Genomic DNA, 27,552 nt, shown 5'->3' on the forward strand with positions numbered 1-27,552 from the left:
TTTTTTCCATTACTTTGCTCATACTAAGATGACAGGCAGCTATATAACTAAAAAAAACACAACAAAATGCACACACTTATATTTCATTGGCCATCAATTCAAATTTAGGAATGATAGTTGTAGAATAGATGTTTGGAAATTTGCCTTTAGCCAGTGGGTGGTTGATTGTTGGAACAAACTTCCATCTGTCATAATGGAGGCCGACAACTTAAATAAGTTCAAGGCTTTAGACAAAGTTTTGGAGCAATTGGATGGGTGTAATGGGAAGGGGTGTGTGTTTTTTTTTTTTTTTTTTTTTTGTTTGAATGATGCTTTATAGGCTTTCATCATATGCCTCTACTAATATTAATGCTGATTAAAAATTTATAAAATTATTACCATTTATCATAAAACACTCACAATAATTTCTCAAAAGGTTATAAAATTAGCAGGCAAATCCCTGCTACTGGCCATCTGACTGTTGGGAATTGTCGTTTATATAAATGCATAAGCCAACTATCACAAGCGGCCATAGTGACACCACATACTGCTTGTTACTGTGACAATGAGTAAAAAAAGGAAGTGAACAAACTTTGATGTTTCCATGACTTATCAAGTGGTGATATGTGAATCTTACTATTTTCATGTTTATTATTTGTTTTATGTGTCCTTTGATATAATTTCATTATTGTAAAATATATTCAAGAGAACTTTTTTTTTTTTTTTCTTTTGAGACACCAGGACATGTGCTCAGCTTACTTATATAGCAAGTACAGTATTCTACTGTTATTTAATCTTAAATGTAATTATCTCTTGCCATTACAGTACTGCCAGTGGTAATTTATCTACTGCAGTTAATATACTGGGTGGTTATAAAATAAGTTTCCCTATTCAGTAGACCCAAGTGTCAAAACAGTTAGAGATAGCACTGTGAAAATCGGTGGATATGTCATTTAGGGTATGGGGGAAGCAATTTGTAGAAGGAAAAAAAAAAGTAGTTCAAATTTCTGTTACTAGGGGAGAAATTGGCACTGTAAACATGAAATGGAACACTTACCTAAGGATTAGATTTTAATATCAGAACTTAGAAATCTACAGATATTGTTCTATTTGCTTTCCTTCACTTGAGATGATATTCTGAAAATGGAGGATGCGTGCGACAGTTTCGCACTCATTGCATCTCATTGGGGATATTGACTACATGCTGTTTAATGCTTGCTTTCAAATCGCCAAGCGTCTGTATGCCGCCATGGTAAACTCTGTCTTTCAGGTATACCCATAGCCAGAAATCACGGGGATTGAGATCTAGCGATCAGGCTGGCCAGAACTGTGGAAAGTCTCTAGAAATGATGTGATCATTTCCAAATGTTGAACGGAGCAGTTCCTTCACTTGTCGACCACCATGGGGAGGGACACCATCTTGCATGAACACTACGGTCTCCAAGCATTGCCTTTCTTCCAGAACGGGAATAATGTCATCTCTTAGAAGAGCACAGTACCATACACCTTACGGTGCCATGAGGTGTAGACTCTTCAAAGAAAAATGGTCTGATTATAAACTCTGCTGTGAATCCACACCATACTGTAAAGTATGGACTTTGAAATGGCCTTACATGCACAGCAAATGGACGAGAAGATCCCCATATTCAGCAGTTTTGTGCATTTGCCACCCCATGAAGAGTGAAATGTGCCTCATCAGACCACAAGATCATTTGAGCCCATGTATCGTCAAGTTCCACACGAGCCAGAAATCATAGAGCAAAGTCTACTCGTTGCTGCTGATCACAAGACTTTAGTTCTTGCGCTACATGAATTTTGTATGGGAACCAGTGTAAAATTATTATTTGAAGTACTTTATGTACAGTAAACCAAGGAAGGTTCAAGTCTCTTGACACACCTTTAGCATTAGTATTAATAGAGGCATATGATGCAAGAAAACAAGCTTATGCAGCATCAGCCAAAAAAAAAAAAAAAAAAAAAAAAAACTTCCACTTCACCCCTCCGTTCGTTCGAAATACCTGTCCAGCACAGCCTTAAATTTATTTAGGCTATCAACTTCCACAACAAGGGATGGAAGTCTGGTCCACCAACCAACTACCCGCTGGCTAAAGGCAAATTTCCGCACATCTATCCTACATCTGTCTTTTCACAATTTGAATTTATGCCCTCTCAGGTGATTATTCTGAGCAAAAGGAAGAATCCCATCGGCACTGAGCATGCTCAAACCATTCAAGGCTTTATACACCTCTATCAGATCACCTCGCCGGTGCCTAGTCTCCAGACATTGTAATTTGCAAAACTTAAGCCTTTCTTTGTAAGAACAACCCTTTGTTCCATTCACTAATCTTGTTGCCCTTCTCTGTACTCGTTCCAGCAGCTCTACATCCTTCTTGAAATGAGGCCTTCAGACCTGTATACAAAACTCAAGGTGTGGCCTGAGCATTGCCTTATACAAGGTAATAATCACCTCCTTATCCCTGCTAGAAAAATTCCTGTATATCATTGACAAGACACCATGAGCTACTCTTACAGACCGTCTGCACTGCTCAGAGAACTTCATATCTGCCTGCACAATTACCCCCAGGTCCATTTCATTCTCTACCACTGTCAGTGTAGTACCACAGAGTTGATATGTTGCTCTGGGGTTACTGTTTCCCATATGTAGTATTTTACATTTGTCAAGGTTAAACTTCCGTTGCCACCTCTCAGCCCATCTGCTCAACCTTTCCAGATCCTGCTGTAGCAGCATAGTGTCAGTAATGTCCTTAACAACCCTGCCAACCTTTGTATCGTCTGCAAACTTGGACATTAAGCTTGATATACCATCATCAATATCATTTATAAATAGAGAAAACAATAGTGGACCCAACACTGAACCCTGAGGGACTCCACTAATAACATGGAACAAATGGAACAAAGGGGTGCTCTTACGAAGAAAGGCTTAAGTTTTGCAAATTACAGTGTCTGGAGACTAGGCACCAGCGAGGTGATCTGATAGAGGTGTATAAAGCCTTGAATGGTTTGAGCATGCTCAATGCTGATGGGATTCTTCCTCTAGCTCAGAATAATCACCTGAGAGGGCATAAATTCAAATTGAGGAAAGACAGATGTAGGATAGACGTGCGGAAATTTGCCTTTAGCCAGCGGGTGGTTGGTTGGTGGAACAGACTTCCATCCCTTGTAGTGGAGGTTGATAGCCTAAATAAGTTTAAGGCTCAGCTGGACAGGTATTTTGAACGAACAGAGGGGTGAAGTGGAAGTGGGGTTTTTTTTTTTTTTTTTTTGGCTGATGCTGCATAAGCTTTTTTTCTTGCATCAAATGCCTCTACTAATGCTAATGCTATTGCTAATGCTAACATTAGTCCATGATGAGCAGTGTCCATTGATTACCACTCTCTGTCTTCTCCCCCTCAACCATCCCTTTATCCATAGCAGCAATTTGCCTCCAATGCCACGCTGCTCCAATTTGTGCAGCAGTCTTCCATGTGCAACAGTATCAAAAGCCTTCCTAAGATCCAAATATATAATATCAGAGTTATTCCTTGCATCCAGTTCTTTTGTGACTGCATCATAGTATCCAATCAAATTGGTCAGGCAAGACTTTCATTTAACAAAACCATGCTGTGTCCAAGCTATAACTGAAGTCTTGTCTAGATTATTCTGCAGTGCTTCTTTAACCAGTGCCTCCATTAATTTCCCTGGAACAGAAGTTATACTCACAGGTCTATAATTACTTGTGTCAGCCTTTGATCCTCCTTTGTGAATTGGGGTCTCATTTGCACATCTCCAGTTTATGGGTACCTCCCCTGAGTCCAAAGAAGCTCTCATAATTATGGCTAAGGGTTTGCTTTCTTCCTTTGCTGCTTCCTTTAATATAACTGGATAGATCCCATCCACCCCGGGTGCCTTTTTATGTTTATCCTCAACAAATTCTCCTCTGCTTTCCTCTCAGTTATTACAAAATCATCTAGCTCACTGCCAGAGTTTACTTCACCTCTGGCATTCCCCTTCCTGAATAACTCCTCATGTGTGAATGTAGATGCAAAATACTCGTTTAGTTTGTTAGCCACCTGAGCAGGATCCTCAACTGTTGAACCATCAATATCCAGTGGACCAATCTGATTCATTCCTTTCCTTCTAGAGTTTACATAGGAAAGAACTATTTTCTGTTTTTCTTTGCATCTTTTGCCAATGATTTCTCAATCTGCCTTTGCCTGCCTAATCTCCTTTGTGACTTGGTTACAGACCAGCTTACAAAGGGTACTAGGAAAGTTTTGCAATACAGCTTTGTTTATTTAATTTTTTCAAAGTAATTTCCTCTACATTCAATACACCTCTCCATCCTCCGAAACCAATCTTTAAACCAGTTCTGCCAAGTTTCACTAGGGAGTAAAGCACACTCGTTGTCCCAAGCCCGTAGAAGGTCCTCATCACTGGAAAACCGCCTCCCTTTTAGCTTCATTTTCACATGCGGGAACAGTGCAAAGTCGCAGGGAGCAAGGTCTGGACTGTAGGGAGGGTGCTCGAGAAGTTTCAGTCCTGTCGTGGTCAAATATTCGGTGCAGGCTTTGGCGCGGTGACCTGGAGCATTATCGTGATGGAGGTACCAGGCGTCCATTCTTGACTTTGGCCGCAGGTTCTTCATAGATCCCATGACTTTAGGCAGGCATTGTTCAGTATACCACTTAGCTGTGACTGTCTTCTGCGTGTCCAAAACAACACGTTCCACAATTCCACTCGATTTGAAAAATACAGCTATCATTTTCTTCTTTACAGATCGGGATTTTCTGACAATTACGGGTGTGTCGTCGTCATCAAAGACCCAAACTTTGTTTTGAGCCTTGGTCGGCAGATCGTAATAGTACAGCCAAGTCTCGTCACCTGTCACGATGTTGTTCACATACCGAGATTGTCCCTTATCAAACTTTTTTAACATCTCCCGGCACCAAGTCACACGTCGTGTCATCTGCTCTTCAGTCAGTTGATGCGGCACCCAGAGAGAACAAAGTTTCTTCACGTGCAAATGATCTTGCAGAATCGAACGAATTGCTGGTGCATTTAGGCCCAAAGTATCCTCTATCTGTTGGTAGGTCACTCGCCTGTTTTCGTCAAGCATTTTCCTCACAGCAGTAACGTTTTCCTCCGTAACTGACGTTCGTGGCCTTCCCGGCCTCTCAGAATCCTCCAGAGTGAAATTTCCCCTTTGGAATTCTCTATACCACCTGAAAATCGTTGTACGATGTGGACAATCATCATCTAGTGCAAGAGTCATTTCTTCTAAGCACTGGTCTATGGTTAAACCACGCACGAAATTATACCGCAAAACTGTCCTTATCTCATTTCGTGACCATGATGCCATCGCAAGCACTTTACACTCTCACTACTAATGAATAACTGAGCCCATCGACTTGGCGCGGCGGCTACTATGCACGTATGAACATGTCTCAACATGCAGCAACAAGCAGCTTTCAGTGATTCATTGTTGCGTCATATTGCAAAACTTTCCTAGTACCCTTTGTATATCTATGATAGGCTTCCATGGAAGTACATGACATGGGAGAAATGAGACATGGCAGAGAAGAAAAATATGAATTTTTCTTCTCTGCCATGTGTCTCATTAGTTCATCTGACATCCATTTAGGCCTAAATCTTGAACAGTATTTCTTAGTTGGTATGTAAAGCCTAGTAGCTTCCAACATAAGTTCTTTGAATGCTTCCCATTTTGAATTTGCTGTTGGTAACATCATCAGTTGGTCCCACTGTATAGAATTTAAATACTGTCTCAGACCATCATAGTCGCCTTTACGAAAGCAAAAACCCTTCCCGTTACCCCTGATGGTAGTACACTCTGATCACTGCCACCTAGTGGTTCCTTTATCTGCAGATTCTTAATGCATGAAGAATCACTACTGATAATCAGATCAAGAGTATTACTCCCTCTAGTTGCTTCCCGAACATGCTGATGTAGAAAACAATCACCCAGTAAATCCACAAAAGCTTTGTTAGTGCGTGAGTGACCAGCCCACAAATTCCAGTCAATATCTGGGAAATTAAAATCCCGATTATAAGACTCTGATTTACTGGCCCACTCTATTTCCCTGTACAGTTTCTTATTATACTCATCAGAGTCATTAGGCCTATAACCCACTCCTGCTCTCAATTTTGATCTCCCAATGCTTATGTCACACCAAACTGACTCGACACTGCACTGTCCAGCGATGTCGACTGGCTTCACTTCCTTGGATTTTATGTGTTTCTTAACTAATAGCATAAACCCTCCTCCCTTCCTATCCTTTCTGTACACATTGTACTCCCCAAATTCCAGTTCTGTATTCCTTATATCTGTGTGACACCACGTCTGTGCTATCCCAACAATATCTGCCTTTGATGTTTTGAGCAATACCTCAAATTCATCAAATTTATTTACCAAACTTTTAGCATTGGTGTACATGCAAGTATACATGCACCTGTTCCTATTCTTAACTACCCTAACACAACCTATGTGTTTACTTGTACCGCAATGACTTCCAGCAGTCTCTGAAATATCCTGCATCATGTTTTTCAGGCTTCTGCTCACTCCAATAGAAGCAGTGCAAGAATCACTTTCACCTCTGCCAGTGGCTACTGTTAATCTATTAGTCCTTGTATCCCCCCAAGCTAGCACTTTTCCGACCCACCTAACACTGCTTCGGTAGCATCAGCAAATATTCTTGCACCCTTTCTATTTAAATGTATCCCATCCCTGTAGAAGAGTCTCTCCTGTTAACAAGTACAGTCCAGGCTGAAAAAAATTCTACCCCTTGAGCCCTGCACAATCTTTACAGGGCCGAATTGATCGACAAGGATCTCATCATACACTCCCTCCTGTCGTGTCTGGGCAGAATTGCAGACACTTTCAAATTGAACCCTAATTCACAGCTTTTTTTCAACAGTGACCTGTACTTGTTAAATAATTCTGCTGGTCTCCTACTCTTAATACCATTAGTGCCAACATGTACGTCATCAACATTTTCCCCCGGTAGACATAGCCTGGTCCTTATTCACCTATTATTTTTAGAAAGCATGTTCCCTGTTTCCCTGACAATAGAGTCACCAACAACTACTAGTTCCTGTGGGACCAGCGCATTCTGCCTTGGGGTTTGCCGCTGTGTTGTGTGATGACCAAGTGCAAACTCTGGCGTTGATGTGGGCAGCTGAGAGTTTGATGGACCCCTCAATTTAGATCCTTAGAGGTCATCCACCCTGTCCTTCAAGCTCTCATTTAGGCTGATGACAACGCTGAGTTGTCGCCTGATTTCCTTACACTCCTTACATCGCGCACACACAAAGACATCCTCCGTGGCAATATCATGTCTCATAGCCGATTGCTCCACAAACATCAAGCAAGCAGCGCATTTTAAAAGGCTGTGATTCAGAGGGCAACTGCCCCCCTCAGTTCTCCCCTGAGCCACAGCACTCCCATCAGCTTGAGCCTTTTGCTTTGCTGCTCTGGTCTGAGTCATGATTTCTATTTAATTTCAATTTCAGTACAAAATTATAACCCTAAACTTGTATCCCAACACAGTTATAACAATATACAGTAAACCCCCGCTATTTGCGGGGGTTACGTTCCTGAGAAATGCCGCGAATACTGATAATGGCTCCCATAGTAATAAAGGGGTTCCATTCCACAGTATGAAATATATAAGAAAAACTAGTCTAAAATTTTGTCTAGGTATGTATTATATGTACATTCATAATATGACTATGTACATAGACAGTACATAGTGAAATGCAAGCATGTGGCATCGAAATGAAAATAAGAAACAATTTAATATTAAATGTAAAATTTATTAGAAATTTCAAACAAATCTTTCAAACCAGCGCCTTTGCTAGCTAAAAAACTTATCCTGCCAGTGCTATCACCAGTTTCGCTAAAGTGTTGATAAAGGAGTTTTGCCTTTTCACAAATGATGAGTGAACTTAACGGAATTTTATTTTGAGTTTGGTCTTCTATCCACAGATTTAAAGCTCTTTACATTTTTTCTAAATTAACATCACGAGTTACAGAGCAAATTTTTGAAGCAATTATCGCGTTTTCACGGAAACTACGGCGGATTTTTTCTTCCGATTTTTTGATTGATCGTACCGTTGACTCATTGATTTTATGTTTTGCCACTGAGGAGACACTTTCACCATTAGAAATTTTGTCTAATAACTCAATTTTATTCGTTAATGTCATCACCTTCTTTGATCTTTTCACATTTCCCTTGTTATTCGTAGCCATATTTTTGTACAGGTGGCGCCTCGTAGCCAGGTGGGAAGGAGCAGCAGTGCGTAGCACATGCTTCTTGATTAGACCGGGGATCGAGCCCGTCACCCAAATACAGAGGATGCGGAAAGGTCAGGGAATGACCACCGCATATCCCGGAGCAATATGGCCTTAGTTGCTAATGCTCCAAATAACAAACAAACAAACTTTGTACTGGTTAGAAAGAACTTGTCCACAATAAAGTCACTTTCTTCCATTAACACACTCGAAAAAGTCTGTTTTACGCTGCAAAACAGTAGATTTATCACTTTTGTAAGCATATCAATTTATAAATTGATAAGTTTATTCAATTTATAAGCATATAAATTAAAAACAAACGACAAAACCTTCCTTGACAAGCACATAACACATACTGAACAAGGATTAGCGAGAAACATCCACGCTCGCGATTTTGTCACCCCTCTCCCCCACCCACTGAGCGCTGGTTTGACCAGGAAAGATAATTTTAGCCACGCCCACGTTTTTTATGCCGGATAATGTTCACGGCACTTTAAAATTCACATTTTTTTAGGTTTCATTTTATATTAAATCAGCGACCGCGAATACAGATACCGTGAATAGCGGGGGTTTACTGTATATATTTTTCAGTATCGAGTATTATCTACGAGTTCCGTTTATATAACTTCCGTATCAAGTTATGTATTAATTAATTATGTTATGTTTGTAATCTAAGTCATTATATGTATTTAGTTAAAATGTACAATTTAATTGACAATGAAGTTTATCAAGATTAATAGATTTTACTGATTAATTGACAATATTATATACTATACCAAGCTTACACTATCTAGTTCGTGATATAACGTATTGTATAACAATGGCGGCAAGTTACGAACGGTAAATCTACGGACACTTAAGTATTAATTAACTTCCAAATCTCGCTGTCTCAATTCAGAATAAACTAAGGATCCTGACTACATCTATAATTATGCTACTTATAGAAAATAATTTAATATAACAATTGGTCAATAAAGTGGCTAAATATGGCTAAGAAACTTCTCATTCAGCGGGGCTGCAACTTGTAACACATGGATTTGATACCCTTACTGATACTAAGTAATACCTACAAAATCTCTAAGTTAAACTTTAAACTAAGTATCGTAACTAGGAATATAAAACTACTCTAGAAAATAAGTTAATATGCCAATTTAAGCTAATAAAACAGAAAAACCTTCTCTATTCCAGTAGCAGTAAAAACTTCAGTTCACCTCTGACACTACTGACTGGTAGCGTTTCGCATTCTGACCATTGCAACAGCCACTTCATCCACTACTTCTGTTCCAATATATAGTTGTCCCCTGCCTAGAATTACACCTAACTCCCCAGTAGCTTCAAATTTCTTTATTAGTTTTCGAAGCCCCACTGACATCAATGGTCCTTTACACAAACCTTTGTTTCCGATATTCACATAGTGCTCCATTAGCATTATTATTATTCTGGTAGAAAAGTTTTACTAAAAGAGCACGTTCCTTTTTTGTAAGAGCCATAATGATTATTGACGGTGGCATTGACCTTTCTGCTTTTATTTAACAGGGTATCATTTGTGTAAGCAGCATGTCTTGAAGTAAATGACAACTTTTATATATGTGCAGTGCCGTTTTTCACCTGGTGACAGAAATTTGAACTTTTTTTTTTTTTTCCTACAAATCGCTTCCCCATACCCTAAATGACATACCCACCGATTTTCACAGTGCTGACTCTAACCGTTTTGACAATAGGGTTTCCTGAATAGGGAAACCTATTTTATAACCACCCGGTAATTGTCTAGCTGTATGCAAAGTGGTTTTAATTTGAAAAGTGGGTGCATCTCTCTCTGTGTTTACTTTCTGCCTCAGAAGATAGATGCTTTGGCTCTGTGATAGCAGCAGAATGTTGGCTGTCGTGACTTGGGTTTACTTCTGCAACAGATTCTTTGTCTTTGCCTTAAAAGAAAGCTATTTAAAAAAAATCTCCTGTGAAATTTAAAATTGCTTTATTTCTTTTTATTTTATTATTTTTATTTGTTTATATTTTTAAGAAAAATGTATTGAATGATGTGCCACAAACACCACTGTTTAAACCGGAAATTAACGTGTTACATTCATGTAACACTTACTTATCTAAGACAAGGTCTGTCATTGCCACTGTTAAAATTTGGAAATATAGAAAATTTTAATTGTACCTGTAATACAGTTAAAATAACGGATGACATTGCAATGTGCATAATTTAAAATTATTTTTGTTTTTTGTGGCCCCCACACAATAAAACCGAATAGTGACTTAATTCCAATAATGGTATTGTTGGTGCTACTTCTTTGAAGCACCCAGAAGAAAAATTTGTCGGAGGTGAAAAAAAACTACTTTTCTTATGGGGTGACCATTTTTATATATCTCCAATAGAGATAGTTAGTAAGGCAAAACATTCCAAATTTCATTGTACATATTTGAATTAGTTTAATTGAACTTTGCTTATTTCAGAAAAAATAAAATACTTTGTTTACAATAATACTATGCATTTTTTATTTTAATGTTTTTGATTTAAATTTATTTTTAATTAAGTGTGTATTAATGCAATAGGCACAAAAAGAGGATGAAGAGAAACTAGAACATGTTGAAATAAAGCAAAGGATGTCACTGTTGTTCTCACAGTTGGATGCTTTGTCAAACTTCCATTATATACCAAAACCAGTGAGTAGTGATGATCTTAGGTGTGTGTGTGTGTGTGTGTGTGTGTGTGTGTGTGTGTGTGTGTGTGTGTGTGTGTGTGTGTGTGTGTGTGTGTGTGTGTGCGCATGCGCAGTTACATACAAGGCGACTATAATATAATAAGATTGAATATTTGTGTATGTCTTACAGAAGCTTTGGAGGAATGATTGTAGTAGCAAGGGTATGTTGGCATGTTTTTCCAGTGTTTGCAGCTAGTCAGTTATGTGCCATTAGCCATGGTAAATAGAAATACATGTTGTTTCTTGTTGACATTAAAATGACTGTTTACAGCAAGAATTTTCAAATTATATGTGAATAAAAACAAATTTGAGCGAGATAATTGACTTGATAAAAGAAGCTTGTTGGGGATGAAATGTCAAGAAAAGTGCCCACAATGATGTGAAAAGTGGCCATCCGGTCGTGACTTGAATGTGAGGAAGATTTCCACAAAAGTTGTTCCTGGTGTTATGTTTTGAGTCAGGTGTAGAAACACCAGGCTTTTGGTCTGCTACCTTAATGGAAAGGTTTTCATGGAAAGGTGGACAAAATGATGCATTTTTAGGAAAAGTGGAAAACAGGTTTTTATTATGACTTGAAAGCAGTGCCAAGGTTTGCAACAAAAAAGGCCAATATCCCCATCATCCAGAAGTGTACTTGTGGAAAGAACTTGTTTAAAAATATTAATGACATTGTTCATGCAGGATTCATCTTACAAGATCCAGCGGTCAGTCAGGCTTATTATATAGACATTCTGAAGCATTTGAGAGATTCTGTGCAATGCAAAAGGAGTGGTCTTCTAATTTGCTTCTTGATTCTGAGTACATTTCTATGAAACAGGACCTGACCAAATCTCAGAAAACTGTTTTCAAATATCAGATCCATCATTGCCATCATCAAGCTTATTCAAAGGAATTTACTGCAGGCTCTGAATTTAATTCCAAAAGAGAATTTCCGTAAATGTTTTGAGTAATTCCAGAATCATTGGAAAAGTGTATAGGCCCTCAAGATGACTGTGAAGGGGACTGTACTTATATGGATGTGTGGTGTGTATATTAAGAAAATCATTCTTTTTACTTTATGGTTATGCCTTGTATGTGGCTTGAAGTGATTTTATGTATTGTTATTGTGACACACAAAATATATGTACCTTATGTATACAGAATCCTTGTAATAGTGCTCTAGAAAGTTTTCATGGTTTTAATAAAAGCATAAGCATAACAATTTTCAAATGAGTAAGATTTCTTCATAACAACGGGTACTCAGGTGTTTACAAACAGTAACTAATAATTGAATATAAAAGCAAGATAAATACACTGAAAAGCCAGACACACTTGTTTTTCTTCTTCTCTTTTTCTCCCAATTAAAAATTAGCAGTTGTTGCTTTCTGTGTATCTCTTGTATTGCTTAACTTTGTTTCGATAAATCTTTTCACTTTCTCTTTGTTTTAGGATAAGGTTTAACTATGTAGTGTTACAGTCAACAATATTTGACATGGTTGCTGATTGTAAATTTTTTGAATCTAGTAATATTTTTCATATTTTCATGTATTTGTTGGTTTACTTGAATTTTTTGCTTTAGGTGTAAGTATATATTTGTAGAAAACATATCACAGCATGGTTTTTTTAATTATGCTTTTTAAAAGTAAACCCAGTTGTAATAATTCTATACTCTTTAAAATTAATGAATGCATTTTATATATTGAACCATTTTGTGATAGAATTATATCTTCAATTGGTTAATATACGCATCTTTTCCATAGGAAAAATATAAATTCCATCTTATATTTGCAGAATAAATGTTTTGTGAACCATAAATATTTTCTTTGGTAGTAATTTACCCATATGAGGCATGATTAAAAATTTGAAGGGGGTTGGCAGAACTAATATTTTGAAAATGATGAAGCTTACTGGCTATTCAGATGGATCTCCTTTGAAGTGGGGTCTCTTTGACACTGTATACACCAACTGCAGTGCTTCTGGAAGCATTACTCATAGGCTTTTTTGAAGCTGCTAACACTTCCTGAAGAAATGCTCCCTCTTCCAAGGCTGAAAGATCCTAAACCAACAAAAAAAAGATGCAAGCCAAACCACTGTCCCTTTGTTCCTCTTATACATTCATTGGTGGATCAACCATTAAACTCTCTTTTTGTGATTCAGAAACATATTGAAAATATGGCTGGTCTTCCTAAAATGATATAAATATGAGGATCTGGTGAGCTGTTAGTAGAATTGATAAAATATTGACACGTTGAAAGACTAACACTCTTATTTGGTGGAATACAAATTGAGTTAGCCCCACATGCCTCCCTTAAACTTCTCTAGTGATTAGAACTGAATCTTCTGTGAGTCTTAGAAGTTACCCAAGAACCAAATGATCGACCAGCATCATCAAAACACCAAATCTGCCATCAGCCATAAGAACTGCTTATTTGAATTCTTTGAGTTTTATTCTACATCCGTAATCCAGTTGCTTTAATTGCCAAAAATTCAAACACCTATAAAGCACAGATTGCCGTGTACAAACACTAAAATATTCAGAATGTCAGAAGAGTCATTTCTACCATTTTCCGGAAAATGTGAATAATGGAAAAGAGGAAAATTAGATCTAGACATATAAATCAAATAAAATATATATACATTTGAACCCGGATAAGAAATTCCTGCATAAGAAGTTTTCCCATGTACTAGGTTTGGTCTCTTAATTCCCAATTTCAACTCTATATGTTGTAATGTATTATTTTCCCGCATAGGAAGTTTCCTGGGTAAAAAGCTTTCCCGCATAAAAAGTATGTAATAAAGAATACACAGTGTATTATTATAATGACATTTCCTACTTAATACATTTTTAAAAATAGAAATTCTTTATTTTTATATAAAAAAAACCTTGTGTACCCTGTACGCATGAAAGATATTTTATGTGAAAACATCTTTAACAGAAATGTGAACGGAAATGAAGTAAATTGCATCACTTCCTAAATGACATCAGTGCTATCACCAATGTTGATTCAGTAGAGGGGGTGAGCCTTCTATTTACCAGTGGAAGGTCAAAGATTTCATTACCAATTCCAGCCCGTTTGAACTTGTTCGTCATCATCCTTTTCTCATATTTATCAAACCAGTTCTCTTTCCAAATGTCAGTGGAATCATCACCTATGTTTTCTCATTCCATTTCTTCGTTCTATTTTCTATTACGCTGTCACGCGATAGGTCAGACAGGTATATAAATTATAAGAACTAAACTCTCAGACATCTGTTGACGAAGCAAAATACCAAGCAACCTCTTGACTAGTAATTTTGACAGAGTTGAGCATGTCAATGCTTAATTTTCTTGTAATTTCTATGATGCCAAACTCAGGATACTCATTCATAATTTCAATAATTTTACATTGTAAATTGCTAATCCCGCAATTGGTCTTATTTTTACCTATTCGGCGACATAAATAGCACAAGAATATTCTTCCGTGATAAATGGAATGTCCATGTTAGACTTTAAAATGCTAAACACAAAAGGATTGAATTTTTGATGAGGTTCTCATTTCAGGAAGTCTTTTGGCCGAGTAATACCAGCTCAAAGTAAATTGATATAATATGATTCTGAATGAATACGATTTTCTTTAACATAGTGATTGATGGTAGTATATTTGTTGTCCTCTTTATTCTTCCACAATTTCTTTATTATATTATTATATTATATACTTTATTATATTAACATTATATTTGACTCATCGAGTGTCTGCTTTTGGCATGGGAATTAAAATCATTGCAGATCATAATGGCATAAATGGAGCTTCCAAACTTCCAAAAAGTAAAAGTATATTTATGAGTTTGGACTTTTTTCAGTAGGTATAGTTTCACTCATTTCACCATGGATAGGAGTATGATCGTGTTCCATGTCTTCATCGAAGAATGTTTTGTCAATCTCGATATCATGCAGACGATACAAGTAGATGCAAATAAGTAGATACTTTCACCTAACCCTTACATCTCGTTTATGAACCAAACCCTTTAAATTACTGGATTTGTGAATTTTTTCTTACATTTGATATGAACTCTAATGCAATAATCGTTATCTATTCTCCAAGGCAAAATTCCTTATTTTCCGGGACCATGACTTAGTTTTCTAATTTGCATTAATGGTATATGAGGAGAAATGAGCCCCTCTGTCACTAAATCCAGTCGAGGTAGATGAGGTGGAATAGCTGGATGAACGAAACTGTTGCTCTTCAAAAATGTTGGAATGGAATCATTTTTGAGAGATGCTGGACAAGTATTACAAGCCTTCATAGTCGTTACGTCTGCAGTTGGAAATTCTAGAAGGAACAGGCTTCAAATATATTTTTCAAAGTGTAATAAAATCTGCTTCTCAGTATCTTGAGAAGCAGATTTTATTAAACTCTGCATTTTTTTCATTCTCTGTTTTTGAACTCTTTCTTTTGTCGACATGGAAGGCTTCTTCAGTGACTTTGAAGCTTTTATTCTTGCATACTTCTTGGTTTTGCTCAGCTGGAGTTTTAACCATCTTCAAAATACTCTTATAGGTTGTTAACTGAAATTATATTTGGGTTATTATTTCTACTGCTTTGTTGTTTGTTCAAGTGATTGTTAATAAAATGTTTGTTTAAATTACTATTTAATAAAGTGACTGTTTAAATTTTTAAACAGCTTCAAACTTACTTATTTACAAAATTTTTAAACGAAACTTACTTACGATACTTGGAAAGTTGATGTTGATCAGATCTTGAGAAGCAGATTTTATTAGTCTGCATTTTTTTTTTTTTTTTTTTTTTCATTCTCCATGTTTTTGAACTCATTGCTTTTCGTTACGAGAGGCTTCTTCAGTGACCGAGAGGCTTCTTCAGTGACTTTGAAGCTTTTATTCTTGCATAATATTACTACCCACTGCTTACTCTACCGAATCAAGGTTAGTGACTAAGTTAGTGTCATTTAAGAAGTGACATCACTTCCATATCTTAGTAAGAACATAACCTACCAAATCTGTTAGTGACATTGTGAGTTAGCATCATTAACGGCATTTAGGAAGTGGCATATGCATAATATAAATCTAACAGCCACCTAATAGGAAGTGACATCAATTGCATCATTTCCTTTAAAAAATTTCATTACCAATCAATTGCGTCATTTCCATTACCAAAAGAAAATTTTGTTACCAATCGATTTTACTCTAGTGCCGCAGTAGATGTTTTCATCAAAAATATTAAACAAAATAAACATTTTGATATAATGGAAGTGACATATTGGAATTGTTTTCATCGATATCCATAATTGGAAAGCATCGACCATGTGAAGCACAGTGAAGCATTTGCTCTTAGGTTCTGATCAGTTCTGAATTATTTAGTGCATTGTTGCTGTGTCTTATTGTCATTGTGACCTTTTAAGGTATGTTTAAAGCTGAATTTATAATGCCCGATGTTCCTGAGTAAGTGTTGTAATTTGTTAAGGAAATTGATTTATTATCTGGATAACTACTTGAAAAAATTATAAACATTTTTTTTTTTTTTTTTTTTTTTACTTCTAGTAATTCTTGTAATTGATTTTTATCATTTGAATGTTAAGCAATTAGAAATCCTTGGTTTAAAAATGTTTTCTATAGGCAGGGTAAAATATTTATAAATTCTGAAATAGTACTTAAAAATTATCTTTAACTTGTGTATGGATATCATTTCGTTTTTATTTGTGTAGTTAATATTTCATACCCTTAGGTCATTTTCCCTTCTAAGAAGTTTTCCCTCATAAGCAGTTCTAAACCTCCACTCCCTTGGAAAACTTCTTAATGAAGTTCTGCTGTATATATATATAAATATGTTCATTATTAAATTATTCTTCAAGAAAAAGGCCCAACGAAAATGGATGTGGAAGAGCCCTATCGGAAATACTGGTGAAAGTGACTTAATACTGACAAACAATATTCATTGACTGTTTATCTTGGACCATTTTAATGTTGGAAGCAATGGCAGATCCAGAAAAAAATGACAGTAGGAGCACCGTTTTGTGCACTAGAATGGCGATCACATTAGCATCAGTATTGCCAACTGTAGTCAGTTGAAAATAGTTGAGCCACAATACAAAAAGAGATAAAATCCTATATTAACAATGGGGGGGGGGGAACTTTTGTAGTTGAAGGGAATTTAAACCGTTTGTGTATGCTTTCCGAAAAACGACAGGGTGGCTCATGCCCCTACCCTGAATTGCCACTGGTTGGAAGTGATCATTGGTAACTGAGAGCAAAAATTGAAATTGATCGCAAGAAAGAATGAAAGAAATTAGTCAAGTCAACTAAAGTGAAGAAGGTCTAACAAACTATTGAAAAATCACCAAACGTTTGAACTAGAACTGTCCAATCATTTTCATGTGCTGCAAGACCTTCCTGATGCAGATATTTCATCTGATAATGACAGTCATTGAGGCTATTGTAAATACTGCCTATGTCTTTGCACCTACTGTAAAACAAGTAAAACCAAGCTGAACATCAAAAGAAACAATTGCCATAATGAAGAAGAGATGAGAAATGAAGCAAAGTGGTAACATAAGAAACAAGGTAGAATATGTAGAAATGTGAAAGTTCAACATTGACCTTGTCAGAAGAACACTAGAAGAAAGTCAAGGGTGAAAGAAAGTAAAAAAAAAAAAAAAAAATGGTTACACATAAGAACCAGATGTTTGCTTTGAAGCTTGAGGATGGTGCAACAACAAATACTGAAACGAGTGGAAGAATTTTATTCAAATCCTTAAGGATAAAGGACAACAACTGGATCCAACACCAGATGTAGAAACTGTACCAGAAATTTTAGTGGAAGAAGAAGATGCTATCAAATCAGTGAAAAATGGCAAAGCAGCAGGACCTGATAGTCAGTGTTGAAGTCTGGAGGCTAGCCAATATGTAAAGCTCTAGCCAAACTATTTTCAAAATGCCTTCTACTTAAAGTATCGTAGAATGGAAAAAATGCAGAAGCCATCCAATTGCACAAGAAAAGTGACAAAGCAGATTTAAAAAACTACTGACTAATAAACCTATTGCCAATTGTCTAAGGTTTTCACAAAGATACTTTCAAGAAGAATAGGCACAATATTTGATACAGCCCAACCCAAAGAACAAGCTAGTTTCAGAAGCTGCTTTAGTACAACAGATCACATCTAAACAATGTAGCAAGTTATAGAGCTGCACAATGAATACAACCTTCCATTATGTATAACCTTCATTGACTACAAAAAAGCATTCGACTCAGTCACAAAACAAGCAATAATCAACACCCTAATAAACCATACATCAGTATTCTCCAATCAATATAGGAAAAGGCAGCTGCATCAATATGGGTCAGCAATGATAAAGTTCATATCAACATAGAAAAAAGCATCCAACAAAAAGACAATCTCCCCAAAACTATTTTCTGCCTGTTTAGAAGAAATTTTTTGCAAGCTAAATTGGGATGATGAAGGACTCAAGATAAATGGATATTATCTAAATCTCTTACGATTTGCGGCTAATGTCATTCTTTTTGCCAATGATTCAAAAGAATTGCAGAAGAACATTAAGAACTGCAGCATGAAAGCAAGAAGTTCTATTTGAACTATCAAGAAAACACAGATTATGTTCAACAAATTTGCCAGACCAAAGAAAATCATGGCCAATGGAAAAGAAATTTCAGCAGATGGAAATATCATGGTTGAAATTGAACAGCACATAAAATTGGGATAACAAACATTTGTAAAGCTTCATTTGTATATAATCTTCAAGGCAAACTTGCCACTCTGTCTCAAACAAAAAGTTTTTAATCAGTGTATCCTCCCTTCCCTAACATATGGTTGTGAAACATGGACATTGAATGCTAAAGCTTTGCAAAGACTGAGAGTCACACAGAGAAGTATGGAGTGCTGAATTTTGAACATAACCAAAAGAGACCGAAAAACATGTGCATGGATTTGCCAATGAACCAAGGTCTGTGAGGTCATTGAAAGAACAAGTGCTTAAAATGGAAATGGGCAGGTCCCATATCAAGAACTGATGATAGGTGGACCAAACACGTTTTTGAATGGATACTGCTTAACTCTAAACACCCAAAAAAAAAAAAAAGACCAAAGATGAGGTGAATCAATGAATTTGTGAAATTTGCCAGTGTACAATGGCAAAAGAAAGCACAAGGCCATAAGTGCTGGAAGAAAAGTGTTGGGATGGCTTCATCCTGCAGTGGATCGACAATGGCTGAAGATTGTGATGATGATATATAATTATATATTTACGCACACACGTCACCACCTTGGTGATCCTACAGCAGAACATCACAACAATACAAACAGATGTTACTGTATTACCTAATACTGTATTTCCTCCAGCTGCAAATCTTGCTGTACAATTGGTCAAAAGAAGTGAAAGAAACACAAACTATTAATCATATGGAGATTGATACAGATTACAATGAAACCATTATTAAAATATGTGGAAGATGATATGGAAAAAAATATCATTATCAGCCATATGGTGCAAGGAAGCCTGAGACTTGCTGCACCAGGCAAAAAAAAAATTCTGAGTTACTGAGAGAGAGAGAGAGAGAGAGAGAGAAGGGAATCACCAAGAAAGAGAAGAATGATGATATTCAGCTCAGGACCCTGGGTGTGCCAAGCCCATACTAGGTGTGAGCCCCTGGGGTTATATGCCATTTTTCACAAAAAAAAAAAGCAGGAGGACAAAAACAGAAATAAACTGGTCCAACCAGCCTTCTTGGAAATAAATAGAAACATTAATTAAATCAGTGTTCATGTAACGAATGTCCATCCTAATTCATTGGAATCTCATGGTCTCTGTGTTATGAACTTCTTAATCCAGTCAGTTGTTTTTTTTTTTTTTTTTTTGTTTTTTTTTTTTTTTTGCAAGAAAGTAATCTCACACCCTGAAATTCTCTTGCAATAAATCATTATACTAGGTATAGGAAAGATAGAAATTCATCCAGTTTGGTTTGTGGAGGAATAAAAATATTAATTGTAGTGTTTGATTAAGATCGATACTTCGATGAACATCCATAGAAGCAGCAGCAGCTTATACAATATTGGCACAACAATAGTGTAGCTTGGTGACTTAATCAGCAGCTTCCCCAACTTTGTGACCTCAGTGACCTTACTGTACATCATCCCTGTAGGGGTCTTTCACCCTCCTAGGCAAGGAAGCAGTTAATTGAAAAATGCTTGATAAGCAAAACTCAGTAGGGATGCTGTGTACATTTACTACAAAATCCAGTTTGTTGATTGGCCTATCTCTGCATTCTCCAGTCTTATTTCCACTCACTGACTGGACAGCCCTAGGTGCCAGGTGATTTTGTGATCAAGTGACTTTGATAATAAATACTCACTTTCTTGAAAAGCTGAATTGTTTCCTTATGTATAGCATTATACTAAAACTCAGTTAAGTGGTCCATAGTAAAGAAAGTATGTTGCTGGATTAGTAACAAAAGTTACTTTCTTTTTTATTTTTCCTATTCTTAGTACTAACCCACTACTGCTTGGTCACAAGGTGGCACTGCTTCTGCCTCCACATGGTGGGGTCACCTGGAGGGGAAAAGTTCTTCCTTCCAGGATGAAATGGAGCAGCAAAGCATTCTCAATTCCTAGAAATCCACTTCTTTCGCAGACCAGTAACGAGTCATAAACATGAGGAGCTAGTTCTGTCTGAGCAAAATGTCAAAAGACTGACATAGACAGAATCTGTAATCCAACCTTCCTCATTATCCATTCAACCAGTTGGAAAATTTTCTCCTTTTCTAGTGAAGTAGGAACTCCAAAAGCAGTTCGTTGCCTGAGATCAGGGGACTTACTGGTTAAAGTTTATATTGCTCGACAACCTGAGAAATTACAAAAGCTCACAGCTTTCAGGGGAACATTTGTCACTGTTTCCCCATGCTCCTCCCTGAATTCATCAAAAGGTGTCATTACTGGTGGGAATCTGATAAATCTAACATATGAAGGACTAAAGCAAGAATTGCAAGATCAAGGAGTGATTAATGTGAGACGAATAATGACAAAACAAGAAGGTACGTTAGTCCCCACACAAAACATAATTATTATTTTTAATAATCGCAGATTACCAACAATGATCAAGACAGGCTACTGTAACTGTTATGTTATAACTTATATCCCAAACTCCTTACCTTGCTATAAGTGCCAGAAATTTGGGTGTATGTAAGTGTTCTGCGAGGGACCAGCTACCTGTGGCACATGTGGATCTTGTGCACACAGCCACAACACCCAAATGTCTGAACTGCACACAAGAACATTCTGCCTATTCCAAGTAATGCCCACTCTGGAAATAAGAATAAGATATGATACAACTGAGCATAACATAACTTTATCAAGAAGCTAAAAAATCCCTAATAGTTGAAACCACAGAGAAGGAAATTTATGCTCAAACAAGCATGAAAAGAATATAAATTGCCACTCAAATGAAAGTAACCATCCCATCCAGCTAATCTCTAGCTCAGTGGGATAGGTCAATATTGGAAACGTACCAGTAAACCAAGCTCCACCTAAACCCGGTAAAGCAGTAAATACACTGATAACCATAAAACCAGGTGCTGTTCCCCAGCTGATTACTGATACACGTATAATCACTGATACAAAGCAAAGATCAGACAGCATAGGTATTGAAGACAAATCAAACAATGATGATCAGATTCTAGAACTATTTACTGAAGAGAAAATGGACACTGCAGTGTAGCCCTCAGAAACACTGAGGATTCCTCTAAATCTCAACTGGATGTATGCATTGTAAATAATTTGGAAAATTAAATGCACTAGGCATAATCCTTATGGGTTTTGATAATTAACTATATAATATCGGTGTAAATACACCATAGTTAACCCATAGATTTGAGCTACGATTGTAGCGTAGAAGGCATCGTTTTAATTGTATCTCATAATGTGGTTGCCTTCACAACAAGATAGCTACTATTGAATTACTTCAAATAAATAACGCTTCTCTAGTAGAGAAGGCTACTGTTATTTATTTTTCAGCGTACCACCACCCAGACGATCGTTTCGAAGCTTTTTGGCTTCGTCATCAGTGGGCGGGTAGGTAATACAACAAGCCATCTCAGTTGTGAAGTTATATCCACATTATGAGAGATGCCAGAAGGGTGTGGCTTGTTGTATTACCTACCCGCTCACTGATGACGAAGCCAAAAAGCTTCGAAACGATCGTCTGGGTGGTGGTACGCTGAAAAATAAATAACAGTAGCCTTCTCTACTAGAGAAGCGTTATTTATTTGAAGTAATTCAATTGTAGCTATCTTGTTGTGAAGGCAACCACATTATGAGATACAATTAAAACAATGCCTTCTACGCTACAATCGTAGCTCAAATCTATGGGTTAACTGTGGTGTATTTACACCGATATTATATAGTTAATTATCAAAACCCATAAGGATTATGCCTAGTGCATTTAATTTTCCAAATACATTACCACCACACCCTTCTGGCATCTCTCATAATGTGGATATAACTTCACAACTGAGATGGCTTGTTGTATTACCTACCCGCCCACTGATGACGAAGCCAAAAAGCTTCGAAACGATCGTCTGGGTGGTGGTATGCTGAAAAATAAATAACAGTAGCCTTCTCTACTAGAGAAGCGTTATTTATTTGAAGTAATTCAATAGTAGGTATCTTGTTGTGAAGGCAACCACATTATGAGATACAATTAAAACGATGCCTTCTATGCTACAATCGTAGCTCAAATCTATGGGTTAACTATGGTGTATTTACACCGATATTATATAATTGTAAATAATGCATACATTCCTGCAGTAGAACTGTAGGGGTTACTGCAGTAACAACTGATGTGTGAGATCTCTTTGCACAATATGATCCTATTGCCTTCTGCCTGCAGGAAATTAACCTGTTTCTTGTGGAATCAGGTTAATTTCCTGCAGACTCCCTCCCCTCTCTCTAAAACTACATAATACATCAACAAGATTGTGTTACACATAATCTGAAAAATGTGGCATGCATTGGGACAGCGTTGATAATTAGCTCTCTGATACCCTCAAAACCAATCACATTAAAAGCACACCGTGAGACAGTTGCAGATGGAATTAACATAAACTTTGACCTAACTATAGTTTCACTATACCTGCCCCCTAATAAACATAAGCTATGCCGACTTAAGAACTAATGATACAAGTTCCTTGGCCTTACTTTATCCTCAGAGACCTTAATAGTCACCATGGGAAATCAAAATCTGGACAAATGCAAGCAAGCAATTGAAAAATTACTCAACCAACATAATCTGATAGCCCTGAATACTGAACACACACATTTTCCTATAGGATCCACCTCAACCATAGACATTTCTTTATGCTCAACAACCATATACCCTTTATTTGAATGGACTGTACACAGCAATCCATTAATCGGTGACCATTACTCTGTAATATGCCACATCAACCCCAGCATCCCCCAACTTTCCAACCAAATTACAAAATGGTGTTTCAACAGAGCTAACTGTTTTATAAGCAGTCTATGTAAGCAACATGCTTTACTCTAGGAACAGTGGGTCCAAAAATCTTCCTTTAGTGTCTATATCAAACTGAATACTGAAGGCAGCAGATCTAGCAATCTCAAAATGATCCATTAAATTCATATACATCTAAAAATATGGTGGGATGATGAATGCAGTAAAAGCTAAAAAAAGAAACGAATAGAGCATGGAACATCAAGAAGTTCCTAACAACTGCAAATCTTATATGCTTCAAAAAGACTAGAACAAAAGCCAAACAGCAAGAGAGAGAGGGAGTGTGTCGTGGAAACGTTTAGTTTCCACAATAACAAGGTCACAGACAATATGGGCTAAAATACAACAGATATATTCTAAACATCCATGCATCAACCTTCTATACTATAACAATTCATTGTCATGATGTAACAAAACCACAAGAAATAGCAAATGTATTAGGTGAAACATTTGCAGAAATTTCAGCTATGTCTTCATAATAACCCAAATTCTAGAAGTAAAAAAACCAAGCTAAAAAAATGCCATCTCAACTTTGAAACAGTGCCTAGCACTTCATACAACCTCTCATTTACACTAGTTGAATTGCATCAAGCTCTGTGTACAACCAAGCAGCTTGGTGCAGCGGGACCTGATTAGAATTCAATACATAAAGATTTCTCAACTTAATGAACCAATTCTCAAAACACTTTTACTATTCTATATTCTAAGTTGGGTACTTACTTAACATACTTTCCCAGACAAATGGCACCATGCTTACATTCTGTGCTTTCCAAAATCTGAAAAAGATCCTATCAATCTGCAAAACTGCCAGCCCATTGCTCTGACTAGCTGTATGAGCAAGCTCGAGGAAAAAATGATCGATACTCAATGGACCTGGTTCCTAGTGCAACATAACCTCCTCAGTCCCATGCAGTGTGGTTTTCATGAAGGTAGATCCACCCTTGATATGTTGATTCAGTCGGAAATAAACATTTGCAATGCTTTTGCACAAAAAGATCATGTTATGATTCTGTTTGATATAGAAAAATCTTTTGACCTTCTATGGAGATATGTCATTTTGTACGATCTATACAACATAAAATTGCGGGGCAATTTCCCATTGTCCATCTGAAACTTCCTGCACGAACAGAATTTTCAGGTTCAACTTCATAACCAGCTGTCTCATAAACTTTTCCATGAGGAAGGGGTCCTATGGGGTTTAATACTTAGTACCATTTTATTTATCAAAAATAAACTCAATAATGCTGAACCTACCAAGAACATTATTTACCTCTTTGTATGTATGCAGATGACCCCCTCAGTATCTCCTGCCATTCCTACAGTATGTAAATGGCAGAAAGACAGTTACAAGGTATGATCGACGGAACTGTTGCATGGACTAGAAACAGTCTTCCACCTGTCACATCAAAAGACCATTGGGGTACTCTTTTGTAGGAAATGTAATCTGCATCCAGACCCAGAACTTCAACTGTACAATCTAGTAATTCCAATAGTTTCTAGCATCCACTTCCTAGGTGTAATATTTGATAAAGAAAGTTACTTTCCTCGAGCATATTAAAAACTCCGGATAGCACGCCTGAAAAAACTAAACATCTTAAGAGTGCTGTCTGCCACAACGTAGGGAGCTGACTGATTTACACTGCTGCATCAGTGCCATGCATTAATATGGTCATGCTATAATGTGACTGTGGTCTACAGCTCTTCTAGACTAATCACCTTGTGATAGTTTGATCCTCTACATCACAGTGGCCTTCACCTTGCACTCGGCGTGTACTACTCCGTGTGTACAGATGAATCTAAAACTGACAGTCATGTCTGTGCAGTTGCAGCAATCCAGAACCTCTGCATGGCGAAGCCAGTCAACTTCCCTTATGTTTACACAGAGAAGCTCTTTTAGTAAGCTATGTAAAACTAAAGGGACAACTAAATCACCCAACTTGGAAACTGCTTCCCCAAAATTGAAAAATTGTTACAGAGCCTGCCTATCAATCAACCCATCAACAGGGATATGCCTTTGGTCGACACTTACCGATTGGCAACTTGACTTACGTGAGTTACAACCTACTGTCCATTGTACAATCCCTCCCTGAATGTACCATGTGACACCATGTAATTTATCACTCTTAACATGGGGGAAAAAATTCCCAGTCCTGACAGAACATGTTACAACTGCATGCATCACCGACAGCCCAATATTGCACAGTTCATTCTGTGTGTACAGATGAATATAAAACTGACAGTCATGTCTGTGTAGTTGCAGTTTTTCCTAATATCACCATAGCTAAGAAACATCCAACTGAATGTAGCAACTTTACTGTGAAACTCTATGCAATTATCATAGCTTTAAACTTCACATGTTTGATAACCATACCACTCGCTGTCATATACACAGATTCAGTTAATGCAGTTCAAGCTGTACAATAGGAAAAAAATAATGACAATCCATTACTGAGACAGGTCTGGAATGTTCTAACTGAATTAATTGAAAATAGGTGAAGCATCATCTTCTGCCGGATCCATGGTCATAGTGGTATCTTGGGAAACGAGTGGGGGTTTAGCTGCCAAAACTGCAACAAATGCTGTATGCTGTTGATCCTTCCTTCTATGCATGGTTCTCAGATTACAAGTTTATTATTAAGCAGTAATGTGCAAAAAATGACAACAAATCTAGGAAAACTAAACTAACAAGTTATTCTATATAAAGAAAGATCTTGAAAGCTTGGAAATCCAGCATCAGAGTTAATAGACAAGAAGTTATATTCGCTATATTGTGGATAGGTCACACCCATCTAACTCATCTGCATGTGCTTACTTAAAGACCAATCCCTTAGAATGTCCAAACTGTAATACTATAATTTATAAGTATAATATGCTAAGCTCACAGTTTACCATATACTTATAGACACTCTCATACGCAAAAGAAAAAGAGGCGACCTTTGGCTCATTTTCTACCATCGGTACACTCCTCACATTAGCCCGACTGTTAGAAGATATGCTTGATGTAGCCAAAATGTTTATCTATCTCAAATGGATTCAATTTAAATTCTCTCCAGAAACTTGCAGGAAACTATATGTTACTTTTAACCACAGATTGAACATATTATGGTCAAGTTGCCCTTTTGCCAATAAGTCCAAACAAGCAACAATACTGACTGGACAGTTTCAAACAACCAGGTAAAAGTCGAACAACAGTATGCTGTTGAAAACTCACTACTTAGGACACATACATTCAGAAACATTTTTCAGAATGTGTGAGTATGTCCCAAATAGTCTTTAATTACTCTTATTAGGCACATTTGTATATGCATAAATGCGTATTGTCTTCACCACGTTCATGTCTGCCCATCTGTCTTTTCATCCATCAATCCATCTGCATGTAACAACCCGACTTCTACTGGATTTTCGTGAAATTTTATATTTGGTCCGTTTAAAAAATATTTATTAAGCCCTCCCAAATTTCATTAAAATTGGGCAAATAGAAATCTGAACAAAAAATAAAAACCTATAAAAAAAAAGTGAGTCAAGTTCTTTCACAAGCTTTGCAAAATTCTCTGTCTTGCAAAGATTCGAGATCAAACAGTGATACCAAGTTCATAACCTCAGCCATGTAAAGCACTGAGATGAAAAAGTTATACCAGGTTTGCTATTGGCCAACCAGATTAAAAGTTTGTCATACACTTGGCAGATTCACAACATTATTTCTTTTTCATCCAACTTTTTATGGGTGAGCCTATAACAAACTTTGCTCACTTTTTTTTTACAAGTTTTTGTTTGGATATCAGATGAATCTAAATATCTTTTTGCAAAGTTATTTAGCTTTCAACACACTAACACACACTACATTATGTTGGCAAATAACAATAACAGTTTCTTCTCTCGTCCATGCAAACAAATGATCCACATTTAAACAATGGCAGTTACACGCAGGGTCATGTACAACAAATAATGGTCTTCAGTGTAACTGCCATTGTTTAAACATGAAATTATTTAAATGTGCTGAATGAATTGCTTGTATTAATTAAAACCATCATTCATGCTGTTATTTTAACAAACATAGCCCCAAG

The 27,552-nt window shown here is 36.9% G+C and overlaps 1 protein-coding gene across 1 annotated transcript in view; it reads left to right on the forward strand.

Annotated features, from left to right (window-relative positions):
* Window positions 1–27,552, forward strand: part of LOC150083259 (U3 small nucleolar ribonucleoprotein MPP10) — a 184,136-nt gene that overhangs the window by 130,095 nt on the left and 26,489 nt on the right. Inside the window, exon 8 of the mRNA XM_090378453.1 lies at window positions 10,847–10,957. Within this exon, the coding sequence (XP_090234579.1) occupies window positions 10,847–10,957 (111 nt within the window). The remainder of the gene's footprint in view (window positions 1–10,846; window positions 10,958–27,552) is intronic.

This window comes from Mastigoproctus giganteus, chromosome 7 (assembly GCF_048544385.1).
Source record: "Mastigoproctus giganteus isolate SK-2022 chromosome 7, ASM4854438v1, whole genome shotgun sequence".
Lineage (NCBI taxonomy): Eukaryota > Metazoa > Arthropoda > Arachnida > Uropygi > Thelyphonidae > Mastigoproctus > Mastigoproctus giganteus.